The 13,450-nt window shown below is 41.5% G+C and overlaps 1 protein-coding gene across 2 annotated transcripts in view; it reads left to right on the top strand.

Annotated features, from left to right (window-relative positions):
• ARNTL2 (aryl hydrocarbon receptor nuclear translocator like 2) overlaps window positions 1–13,450 on the top strand; it is a 57,911-nt gene that overhangs the window by 32,662 nt on the left and 11,799 nt on the right. For both annotated transcript variants that reach the window (XM_036019229.1, XM_028532738.2), the window contains exons 7-10: window positions 543–686; window positions 12,183–12,420; window positions 12,874–12,980; window positions 13,141–13,291. In XM_036019229.1, coding sequence (XP_035875122.1) covers window positions 543–686; window positions 12,183–12,420; window positions 12,874–12,980; window positions 13,141–13,291 — 640 coding nt within the window. The remainder of the gene's footprint in view (window positions 1–542; window positions 687–12,182; window positions 12,421–12,873; window positions 12,981–13,140; window positions 13,292–13,450) is intronic.

Raw genomic sequence — 13,450 nt, 5'->3', positions numbered from 1 at the left:
ATCAATGTGCTGTTGCTGGGAGTTCTGGCCTGCAAGCAGGAGTGTACCCTGGCTGGGAATCAAACCTGGGACACTTTGATTCCCAGCCCGCGCTCAATCCACTGAGCTACGCCAGCCAGGGCTAACTTTCTCTAAAAATACTTACCTTCTCTGAAAATGGTTAGTACCAAGTGATCATTTACAGTATAAAAAATAATGGTGCTTTATGCCATTGATTACTACTACAATTGAGGGGTTTTCTTTTTATTTAACTTTTATTTCATTTCATTTGAATTACCTTATGCTCCACCCATGGGGGAAAATAAAGGTAAGTTGCAAGTTTATAAGTTGTCAAAAAGAGAGTTGCTTGACAAACACATTTTTTGGTATGTTTCACTTCAGGCTTGCTGTATGTACAATGGTACTGCTTTAAACAACCATTCCTCTTTTTTCACTTATAAAAATGGTAATAGATGATCAGAAAAAATGTTAGGAGACACATTTCAAAGTTATTTGAAAATATCCTTTTCTACCTACTCTCTTGCCTCCTCCTCCTGTGAAAGCTGGTGTGCAGGTCCCCAGCGCCTCCCGTGTGGGAAGGATACGCGCGTGCTCTGGCTCCAGGCGGTCCTTCTTCTGCCGGATGAGGAGCTGCAAGGTCTCCGTCCAGGGCGAGAGTGAGAGCCTGCCTGACCCAAGGAGGAAAGGTATCGTCATTCTGAAGGCGTGGGTGTGAAATTAATGTCCTGAGTATTCTATGGACAGAAAAAAAAAACAAGGTACATAGTTAAGGCAAATAATTGAGATCAAAAGCACCTGAGGCGATCTCGTTCAAATTTGTCAGGTAATTACATATCTTCCGTATTGCTCCAGGTTTTAAGGGTGCTGTTGACTTTACGGTTTGGGGGCTATCAAATGGGAAGAGGTGGAAATAAAACTTTAGTTATGAAATTCCATTATTTCTTTTAAAATATAGAAGTTAGGTCTTTAAAAAGCACTGTAATACTGCAAGACCCTGATTTGATTAATTTTGGTGACTAAGATGTTACAGGTGTAGTTTTAATTTTTATGACAGGTGGTTCTTTGGTAAATATTTCTAGTTCTGCTTTCTTGTATTTTTTTATAGATTTGCCTCACAGATATTTACATTTTGAATGAACTGCAAAATGTCTCATGATTTTTTTACTCCTCATGCAAGGATATGTTTATTGATTGATTTATTTTTTTAGAGAGATAGGGTGGAGAGAGAGGGAGTGAGACATAGAGACATCAATCGGTTGCCTCCCGTTCTCACCCTGAGGGGAAATCACGCCCACAACCTTCTGGTATATGGGCCAGTGCTCCAACCAGCTGAGCCATCCAGCCAGGGCTCATGATGTTTTTGCCTAAGGAGATATTAACCTATCAGAAATGGAATTCCCTATGCAAATTTTAACGTGAGATTTGCTTTGACATCTTGTAAAAGGATATTTATACAGAGATGCAAGACTCAGTTTATTTGCAAGTGTTGGTCAGAGTCTTTTTTGGCAACCACCTAAGATGCTAGTCACTAAGACTCATTTAGTCAGCCCTGGCTGTGTGCCAGGTATTGTGCTAAGGGGTTCAGTCCCCATGAAAACACGATTCTTATCTCTGTTTTAGAATCAAGGAGAGACCTGAATAGGTTCAATAACTTACAGAAAGTGAAATTGGCAAATTCACAAACATATAGCCTGTACTCTGATGTTATACTATAAAGAAACAAAGGCAAATTTCGACTCTGCCTTTTGCTAGCTGTGTTTCTTAAGGTATCTGAGCCTCAGTTTCCTCATCTGTAAAACAAGGATATTCCAGGGGTTGAATGGTTTTGTGGAGTGGCTAAATGCATAGATTCTGGAGCCAAACTGTTCAGATTTGAATCCTGATTTAGGAACAGCCACGTAACTCAAAACGACTGAATCCTTCTGGGTCTCACTCTCCTCAACTGTAAAGTGGGGATAACGATAGAACCTCCCTCTCAGGGTTATTGTTGGGATTCAGTGAGGTGACACATGATACATGCTCGGCGCCCTTCCTAGTGCGGAGAGACTTGACACGTGTTGTGAGCCATCACAAATGCAATGAGCAATAAAGCCCCTCAACTCAGGACAGCGCAGAGTAGATGGTAGGTGCTGTGGCTGACGTCACTTCAGCACTCCTGCTCCGTCTTCCTCGGATGGATCAGCATTCCTGCTCCGTCTTCCTCGGATGGATCTGATTTTGGGACATGGCCATATAATAACAGAAATACTCTCCTGGAACAGGAATATTCCTTCTGTGTGGATGGTGTAGGAAACTGTTCTGCGTGGTGTGGGCCCAGCTCCCACTGGAAGATGCACAGGACCCATGCGCATGCATAGGTTCTCCTGTGGGGGATCAGGCCTGCAATGTACTTAGGCCGCTATGAGCCTTGCTTTTTGCTAAAAAACTCCCTCACCCTGAACTGAGGACATTTACTGCAAAGCAACTTCCTAAAATCCATGCTAAACCTTCCAAGGATGAGTGTAACTGGTTCAACCACTTTTGCCTTTTCATTTGCAAATATCCTTCTACTGTGATGTGATTGGTGGCATTGGCTCCTTTGTTTTCCGTAAAAGGTAACCACCTAAAGCGAACCTGTGCATAGTAAATGAGGACTGTCCTGTAAGGTGCCCAGAGATAGAAATAAAGGCCTGTCATGGCAGAGGCCCCAGCTTTTGCTCCCCTTGAGAGAAAAGCCATGCTGTCCCTTTTCCTCCACCAGATTCGGTAGTCCGTGTGAATGTCTCATTTCATCCATAATGCATCAGATGGTCTAAGGAGTCATAGTCCAGGTAGATCCTGAGCTGTAGTACATTTATCCTTAGGATTCAACCAGAGGCAAACTGGTACTGTGCTGCGCAGACACAAGCACACTGGAGTCACCCCATCTCTACCGCGATCTGAACGCAAGATGAACACCACAGCCACCGTGAGGGGCCGGAGTCTCTGTGGTGTTTGATGCCAGGTGTGAAACTGAGTAGAGGCTAAAGGTATCAAGCTCTGTGGGTGTTTTAAAGATCACCAGATTAATTTGTCTTTTCTTTTGGAAGAGAAGGGTTTCCACATGGACTTAGTATCAATGCATATTTTAGTCATCTTTGTGTCGGTGCCTGGCTAATGCCCAGTGTAACCATTTTACTTTGTAAAACCTGATTTCACCATCCACCTCCTGCCCCACCATCTTCCTCCCTGCTTCCTAAGCCTCGGAGCCTCACAGGTTTGATCTTAGCCTCTCTGTTCTTTTTGAGAACCATCGTATATAGACTCTTCTCTCAAGTGTGTATCTGAGAACACAAGAGAAGGCAGGAGTAGGAAGGAGTAGAGGGAGAAGGCATGCCCTGGGCAGCAGTGCCCAGGGCTGTGGCGAAGTTCTGTCAGTGGAGATTTCTATCCCACTTGCACTTTCTCACAGCTTCTGCCGCAACCTTGTCTCCAGAAAAGATCCCCCCACATTGGCTATACCTGTAACCAGAAAAGACACCAGTGTTCAGGCTGCCTGTCACTACCAAATCCAATAAGCCATGACAGCGATTGAATCTTTTGTGGGCGCTTTATTCAGATGGTCGGCGATCTGAGAAGATGGTGGGTTCATACCCTAACAAAGCCATCTTCCCCTTTCTTTCCTGGCCAGATCTTTTATAAGGGAGTGGGGGAGGACAGTGTGCAGTGAGGGCTTTGAGATTTAGCAGCTGCAACATTCCTATCCCAGGCAGTTAGCTATCTCAAAGGGGGAGGGGTAGTTGCCTGCTTCTTCCTGGTACAGATGTCTCCAGGCAGTAATCTCTAGCCAGTGCCCCAGGAGGTCGGCTGCTTTTCCCAGACGCCAGGATGGGCCTTATCTGTAGTTTCTGAAACAAAAGCTTAACATACACATTACCTGCTAGATTTATGGCTATTTACCTTAAGCTAAAATTTTCCAAGTCTTGAGTCCCCTATCACACCGAAGGAACAGTGGTAGTGATAAGGCTGAGATCACTATCTGACACGGTAGTCTCTAATTAAATAGACTTTGGTCAGCCAGCAGTTGCTGAGTCCCTGCCATGGGCCGGGCACCAGACCGAATGCAATGGGTGCGCTGGAAATAGGCGGACAGGTCACTGCTCTAGTGAACCTCCAGTTACAGGGTTAGGATGCAGCCATTCAGCAAGTAAATTACTAAATATTCTAGGCAGTAGAAAGTACAATGAAGCCAATACAATGGGATAAGGAGAACAGGGACTGGGAAGAAATAGTCACTGTAGAACACTCAGAGAACATTCTCTCGCGGGACAGAAAGACAAGTGTTAAAGACCCGAGGCAGGAAGCTGGGCATTCTGAGGGACTCAGCAAAGACCGGTGTGACTGGCCCCTGGTACTGCAGACAGTGGTAGGAGGGGAGACAGCTGAGACTGGATTAGCAGGCTCACGTGGGCTGGGGCAGCGGTGTGCTGGTCACTGTTCCACCGCCGGCTCTCTCAGTCCTGATAAGAACGTTGGCGGATGTTTTCCTTTACAGTAACAAGATGAAAGTGAAACCATGAAGACATGTTGTTGGAACCCTCACTCATTTTCCAGTTGAGATGAGTGACTTTGCTGAAAATGGTGATCATTTTTCTTAATACTGGAAGATTATTTATTCAGTATTTCTGTGCTATTTGTTATATAACAATAACAGACACAACATACTTTTAAATTTATTCCAATATTAACATTTTGTCTATCACTTACATAGTTCTAAAGAATAAGGAAAAAAACAAATAACAAATCAAGCCCTGATTTATAGCTTTGTCAATTCCTGTGGTGTGAAGAGTCACATGTTGGCTGATTTCAAGCTACCTATGTGAGGTCATTGAACATGGAGTAGGGGAGGGATGTGGAAGAACACACCATTATATGGTACCGTATTCAAAAATAATTAATTTTTAAAAATAAGTATTAAGTACACATTGTGGGCCAAACACTAGTCTATATACTGGGGCCGGCATAGTGAACAAAACAAAATCCTTGTTGATGGTGATAAGTGCTATGAAGAAAAAGAAAACAGAATAAGAAGTAAGCTTAGAACCAGACCTACAGATCACTGTTTCACAATATATTAACCATGGTTTTAAAAATAATAAAGCAAGCATACCATCAACAAAATGAAGGCAACCTAAATGGGAAACAACTGATAGATGATATTTGCAATATGTATCTGATAAGGAGTTAATATCATAATATATAAAGGACTTTTACAAGTCAATAACCAAAAACAAACAAATAATCAACTAAGAAATGGGTAGAGGACCTGAACAGATATTTCTTCAAAGAAGACATAGAGATGGCCAATAGGCATGTGAAAAGGTGTTCATTATCACCAATCATCAGGGAAATGCAAATCAAAACCACAATGAGGTATCACCTCACACCTGTCAGAATGGCTGTCATCAATAAATCAATGAACAGCATGTGTTGGTGAAGATGTGGAGCAAGGGGAGCCCTTGTGAACTGTTGTAAATTGGTGCAGCCAGTAAGGAATAAACAGTATGGCATTTCCTCCAAAAATTAAAAATAGAACTGTACAACCCAGCATTTCCACTCCTAGGTATTTATCCAAAGAAAATGATAGTACTAGGTCAAAAAGATATATGTACCCTTGTTTTCATTGCGGCGCTATTGTAATAGCCAAGGTATGGAAGCAACCCAGGTGTCTGTCAGTGGGCCATTGGATGAAGATGATGGTACAATCAGCAGTAAAACAATGAAATCTTGTCATTTGTATCAACATGGGTGGGACTAGAGGGTATTATGCCAAAGTGAAGTAAGTCAGACAGAGAGAGACAAACAGCATGATTTCCCTTACATGTGGAACATAAAAAAAAAAACCCAGAAACAAACTTATAGACGCAGAGAACAAACTGGTGGTTGTGAGATGGGAGGAGGTAGGTTTAAGAGGTGAGGGGAAGTAAGAGGCACACACTCCCCTTATACAGTAAGCCACGGAGGTGTGATGTACAGAACAGGGAACACAGCCAATGATATTGTAGTGACTTTATACAGTGACAGACAGTGGCTGGACTTATTATGGGGATCACTATGTTGTATGCCTGAAACTAATACAATATTGTATGACAGCTGTAATAAAAATTTTTTAAGAATAACTTTATTGCCTTATTAAATGTGTATTATAACTTTTTAGGTTTAATTAAGCTTTTCAAATTTTAATAAAATTTGATCTTAAAACATTTTTTATGCTTTCATATTTTTAATTTTAGTTTTAGCATAGACAGTACAAAAGTAGATATGTGTAATTTATACATGTAAAGTCTTAACATTTTTCATAGCATGCAAAATAAATAATATTGGAAGGCCATTGCTTGAGAAATGAGAGATGGGGTCTTTGGAAGACAGGTTTAGGCAAAGCCATGGGAGTGGGGCCCCCCTGGCGGGATCAGTGCCCGAGGAGGACGGGACACAGAGAGCTTGCTGCCTGGGAGCACAGAGCTGGATGGCAGCTGCCTCCAACCAGGACAAGAGCCATTGCCAGAACTTGGCTACGCTGCCTTCCTGATCCCGGAATGCCAGCCTCCACAACTGTGAAGAAATAAATACCTGTTGGTTAAGTCCCCCAGTCAACAAAGTACCAAAGTGGTACTTTGTTACGGGACTCATGGCTAAGGCAGCAAACAGCTGGGATCATTTTCTCTACCATAATTCTCAGAGGTAAATCTGGAGAGGCTCTGGAGAGGGACCCAAAGGCATCTGGGCCTTACTGAAATCAAATGTGTGTTTATTAAATGGGCACTTTACAGCTGGGCTTGAAATGTGGCGCTACAAGTCACAGACTGGTGGTAGGACCCTACCTTGTCTGGGCTCCTTCTCTCTGTCGTCTTAGGTTTTTCATTTCCATTTTTGTTAACTTCCAGGACAGCACAGGACTGCATACATGCATCCTGGAGGATTTTTCTTAACTGTGGGAGCCCCAGTCAGTCACCGAGGATAATCTTGGAAGTAGAATACTTTCTATGGGTGGTCTTCTAACCCTGTGCAAAGATACACAAAGAAAAGTGACATGTGCTTTAGGCAACTGCATGGCTCTGTTACAGTATTTGGAAGCAGTCTTGTAAATATTAAATCTTAAGCAGAAACACATGTATATAGTCATAGGTTAAAAAAATCTAAACATCATTCTTGAAGAATGTAATAATCAAACTTTGGTTTGTCCATGTGGTTTCTAAAAGCATTTTCTTATTATTATAAGTTTCAGAGACTTATAGGAGAGGCAGGGAAAATTTTCTTCCTTTGAAATAAATACTGATAATCTCACTGGGAAAATGTAGATATTTTAAGACTATCTGGCAAATGGTCAATTAAGACTGACTTATAGTTGAATTTGGTGATGAACCAAAGGAACTGGCATTTTTAAGTGTTCCAGGTCCTCACCGAGCTCTGCCTCTGGACAGCCATGCAAGTGTCCCAGGCAGGTGCTGGGACAGTAGAAAGGGCCAGGGCTCTGACTTCATAGGGTTTTAACGGCAGGTCTCCTGCTTAACAACTGTGCAGCTCAGGCAAGCTCCTTTCAACACATGGAAACTTGGGGTTCTGGACTCAGTTGTTGCCCCAAAATTCACATGTTGAGGCCCTTGTTCCCAATGTGAGGATACCTGGGGGTGGGGCCTTTACAGAGGTAATTAAGGTTGCATGAGGTCATAAGTGGGGACCTAATCCAGTGTGGCTGGTGTCTCAGAAGAAGAGGGTGAGACCCCTGGGATGCACAGGCACAGAGAACAGACACGTGAGGGCCCAGTGAGAAGTCTCCTGTGTACAAGTCAAAGAGAAAGGCTTCAGGAGGAACCCAACTGCGAACACCTTGAACTTGGACCTCTTGCCTCCAGAACTATAAGAAAATTAAATTCCTGTTGGTTAAGTCACCCAATTTAACAGTCAGTGGTATGCTGTTACTGGCGGTCCCAGCAGAGTGATAAAGTGGGTATAATACATGGGAGTACGGTTAGGGTTACGTGTGGCCGATGCAGTGTCTGGCCCCTTGTAAGCACTCCACAAATGAAAGCCATTATTCGTGACTCAGAAAAAAAAAAGGAAAATAAGAAAGAAGAAAATTAGTAATTATGTAAAATCCATATATCAAGCACTTTGCATCAGTCTTAATTTAACCTTCATAACACTATGCAAACCACCCCCACCTTGCAGATGAAGGAACTGAAGCCTAAAAAGATTATGGAATTTGTCTGAAGTCCCACAGAAAGTCACAGAATCAGAACCTAGCATAAATATCTGTTCTTTCCACTATGCCACGCCACGTACTTAAGCAGCTTCCTAGATGCCAAAGGTTACTGATGAAAGAGACCCCCTGTGGGTGATTTCTGCAGTGGGCACGCACCAGTGGGGTGGCTTCTCTTGGGGGGCAGTATTCCTGCCCACACACAGAGGTTCGCTACCACAGCAAGCTGGGCTACATACATGCCTGCACTGAGAGTCCAATGTTTTCTCAAAAAGGGACTTTTTAATCTGCTCAAAGCACTTGACCCACGCATTCACGGGACACTCCAGAGCTGTGTGCCAAAGGCGCGAGGCCGACTCGGCCTAAGGAATGGTGAGAGCGTGTGTTAACAATCAGTAAGGCCTTTCCGTGCAGAGCCTGGTTTTGGGAACTGCCCGCAGACAGACACGTAGACAGAGCCGGGGCCGGAATAAGGTCGCTGCAGAATGGAATGCTGAGATGCCACATGGAGGACTGCCATGCACGAGATCATTTTGCGTGGCACTTTTAGCCAAGGGGAATGCCTGTCAGTGAGATCATTGTATTTTGCATTACAATGTAGTTGGTATTAAGCTGTTCTTCCCAGTAGTTATAAGCCAATGCAATTGACTGTTTTAAGACCACTCTCTATTAATGATGAAATGTAATATAGGTGTTTTTCTTCCTTTTTAACCATGGCATGTTACATGAAAATTTTTATTTTTAAGACTATTTTTAAAGCAGTTTCGGGTTTACAAATTCTTTTTTTTTTTAATTTTATTTTAATCATTGTTCAAGTAGTTTTCTCCCACTTACTCCCATTCCAGCCCACCCACCCAACCCTCTTCCCCCCCATTACCCCCCACCCCTAGTTTTTGTCCATGTGTCCTCCAAATTTGTTCCTGTAAACCCTACCCATTCCCCCCCGAAATTCCCTCTTCTCTCCCCTCTGGTCGGGTTTACAAATTCTTGACCCCCACGCATGTAAAGCCTCCCCATTGTCAACGTCTTCCACCAGAATAGTATATTTTTTTTACCAAGGATGGAATGAACCTACATTGACACCCAGAGTCCCTAGTGTGTTTACCTTCAGGTTCACTCTTGGTGCTATACATTTTGTGGGTTTGGGCAAATACCAATATATAATGACATAGCTCCAACATTGTGCAAATTATCTTCATTTATCTTCATAAAAATTCTATGCTTTGCTTATTCGCTCCCCACCACCACCCCTGCAAACACTAATCTTGTGTCTCCATAGTTTTGTTTTGCCTTATTTACATTTACATATAAAAGAAGAGTGTAGAAAGCAGTCCTTTCAACACCAATCGAAGCTGAATTTGAGATTTATGGAAAGGCTTTTTCCAAAATTAGCCATGAGTCACTTACAACAACATGGGTTTGAACTACATGGATGTGTGGATTTTTTTCCCCAGTAAATACTGTAAATATATTTCCTCTTATCATTTTCTTAACATTTTTCTCTAGCTTTATTGCAAAAATGTGACACATAATACATATAATGTACAAAATATGTGTTAATTGACTTGTCATTGGTAAGGCTTCTGGTCAACAATAGGCTATTAGTACAGTTTGGGGGGCATCAGAAGTCACACACTGTTTTTTTTCATTTTAATTGTTTAAGTACAGTTTTCTGCCTTTTACTCCCATCCCAGCCCACCCGCCCAGCCCTCCCCATCTCCCTCCCGTTTCCACCCCCTCCTTGTTTTTGTCCATGTGTCCTTTATACTTGTTCCTGCAAACCTTTCCCCCTTTCCCCTGAAATTCCCTCACCTCTCCCCACTGGTCACTGTCAGCCTACACACCAACTTTTGACTGCTGGGGGATTAGCGTCCCCAACTCCCTGCTTCCGGGTTGTTCTAGGGTCAATTGTACTACTCTCTCTGATTTTGTATATGTTTGAGATTTTCCATAATAAGGTGTTTTTTTTTTTAAAAAAATAGGCAAGATCGACATTAAAAACATTATTTCTACCCTGATTCTAACAGTAATGCCATAGATTCAGACTTTTAAAAAGCCTCTAAGATAGGGATAAAATTACTCCTGTATCTCAACTTGTGAAATCAAAGGCTGATGAAGGATGGACGGCTGCTTACAAACGTCTCAGGTATTTCCTAAGTTTATCTTGGTAAGATAATCAGCAACTCAGTAATGCACCCAGAATCCATCGGTTTCCGGTGCGAGTGTGGCAGATGCTGTAGTGCCACGTGACATAGCCTCTCAGCATGTACCACTTCAAGGGCATGCTGTCTGGTTTCCAAAGTCTGACATCGGTGACTCTCTGTCTGACCTCCTGTCTCTAGTCCTTGGAGACAGCTCTGCTTACCCGCGCTGCTTATGGTGACATTAAACAGAATAGGGAATAAGTGGTACACATGGTTTGGGGTTGGAAGGATAATGACTTGTGATTTAAGGAATCTGTGGATCGTGGAGGGGGCGCTGCGGGTTAGACATTGAATACAAAGCCCTGTGCATGGCTTACGGAGGTCAGATTCTGTTACCTCCTTTGTTCTCCATGTCCTCATTGCGGACTATGCTTCAGCCACATCCAATGGCTGTCTCTTGACTCTTGATTTGCAGTGGCTGTTCCCTGTAACTGGAATAGTTGTTTGTACACTGTCCCCTCCATTATCCAGGCAATTCCTGTTTGAATACCTTCTGTGACAGAGCACTCACTGTCATCAAATAGCAGGGCATTTGTGGCCCAGAAAGGGAGCCCTGGAGCCAGCCTGTCTGGAAGTGAACCTCGGCCCCACCCCTCCCTGCTGTGACCCTGGGGTTAACTGCAGCTTCCTACCCTAGTGAGCATAATGTCAGAACACCCCACAGGACTATTAAGAAGATTAAGTGAATTATACAGTTAAGGCACTTAAAACAGAGCACAGCACAGAAAGTGTTCTATAAATCTTTGCTACTACTATTAGTTGCTATTTTATAAGACAGTCCATATCATGTATTTACAAAATGTTTTTAAAAGAATTGTTGTAATAGCAGTATTACCAAATAGTGCCAATTTAAAACAGTGACTATTCTGGTCTTTTCTAAGTGTTTTCACAAACTGTTTAAGTATTTTTTACCAGCCCTTTTTTTTCTCCTATTTAACCTTTAAGTCACTTTTTTTTTGGATCGTCATAAGCTGTATACTGCCTATCTTCTATGCTTGTGTTGCATTTTACTGTTTTCTTAAGCATTTCCTGATATTTGAGCATATGGATTTTTTTCAACTTTTTATTTTACTGGTTGGACCTGTTCAACAACCTTTTTCCTATGAGTTAATGGCTTAGAATTTTTTTCCAGAAAAGGAAATTTGAGTCAAATGTATTTTTATACCTTTTATTATAAATTCCTCCAAATGTTCTCTAAAATTGTTTTATAATCTATTTTAACCATTATAAGTACTAACATAAGAAATTTAAGGTTGATGGTAATGAGAAAAAAGAAAAAAGGAATTTAAAAATGTATGAATAATTATCCTTTAAACTTTTGAATATAATGTATCAAAGTTTTAATGAGCTGAAAACAGTACCTGGGTCTAAAACCAAGAGAGCATGAAGTTTGACTTTTCTAACATATCAATTACTGTATTTTTAAAAATTTACTTAGTAATAGTTATAGACTTATTTAAAACTAAATTGAAGCAATCTGCTTATTTTTTAATATAGTTTAGTTCCTGGAAAAAATAACACATTAAGAATAAAGTTGTTAAGCACAATTGATGATTTTTTTCAATGGAATACTATTCCCCTTTCATATTTTTGCAGACTGAGAGAATATTTCCTAGCACAGTTATTATATAACTATTATAAATGTCAATATAAGAAATTTAGGAATTTATTCATAATGATTTAAATGCTATTTTATCTCTATTTCTAGTTTTATGGAGATGACATTGACAAATGCTCTTTTAAAAAAATTTTTGAAATAGATCACAGAAAATTCTGTACTATCCACTGCACTGGGTACTTGAGAAGCTGGCCCCCGAGTATCGTTGGAATGGAAGAAGAAAGGGACAATAAGAAAGACAGTAATTTCACCTGCCTTGTTGCCGTTGGGAGATTACATCCACATATAGTCCCACAGAGCCGTGGGGAGATTAAAGTGAAACCAACTGAATTTATAACGCGTTTTGCAGTGAACGGAAAATTTCTCTATGTGGACCAAAGGTAACAGTTACACGCCTTAATGGTCAGAGCGCAATGGGATGTTTAAGGCTATTAAAATGTGGCTTAGTGCTGCTGGACCTAGGCTTTTTAAGGCTTTAGAACAGGAAATAAAATCTATGTGAAATAACATTATGGATATATCAGCAAATTCATTCAAGCCAAAATGTCAACTTGGAATATTTCTTAGCCAGTGGTGCAGAAACTGGGCATGGTCTCTGGCCACAGTTTTATTGGCGGATGGTAGAACAAGCATGCTCTGGATTGGGTGGGTGTCCGTTCTGATCCGCAGCTCCAGCCGGGTCTGGGGCAGCCAAAGGGAGCCCAGGGAGGCACCTGGGTCACCCATCCCTTAGTCCACTTCCCTACTACCTGACCACGTATGGATGGGCCTGAAGTATTCTCGAAGGGAGTTTGTTCACCATTTCTGAAGTTTATTTTTAATTTTATAACCAGGGCAACAGCAATTTTAGGATATCTGCCTCAGGAACTGTTGGGAACTTCGTGCTATGAATATTTTCATCAAGACGACCATAGTAATTTGACTGACAAGCACAAAGCAGGTATGCATCGAGTGGGGCAAGGTTTCGGTACTTTTGAACTACAGCTTCCACTCCAATTCTCATTTCTTGTTTTAATTCAAGTCCAAAACTTGAATTAAACCTCATAAGTTTGGTTTATCTAGTGGTAGACCATTACACTGATTATTTTTTTTTTGTTAAGTTCTACAGAGTAAAGAGAAAATATTTACAGATTCATACAAATTCAGAGTGAAAGATGGCTCTTTTGTAACTTTAAGAAGCCAATGGTTTAGTTTCACAAATCCTTGGACCAAAGAACTGGAATACATTGTGTCTGTCAACACTTTAGTTTTGTAAGTAATTCCTTGTGTGGTAAGACCTTCTATCAATTTCAACTAAATATCTCTGCTTCCCTCTTCTCATCTTGCTAAACCATGATTACACTGTCTGGTCCTCTGTCTTTACATTGCAACTTGAGATATGTATTGAGCAATTCATTCAATACACTAGAC

This window comes from Phyllostomus discolor, chromosome 2 (assembly GCF_004126475.2).
Source record: "Phyllostomus discolor isolate MPI-MPIP mPhyDis1 chromosome 2, mPhyDis1.pri.v3, whole genome shotgun sequence".
Lineage (NCBI taxonomy): Eukaryota > Metazoa > Chordata > Mammalia > Chiroptera > Phyllostomidae > Phyllostomus > Phyllostomus discolor.
Note: the sequence above shows the minus strand (reverse complement) of the source record. Positions and strands in the feature narration are given on the sequence as shown.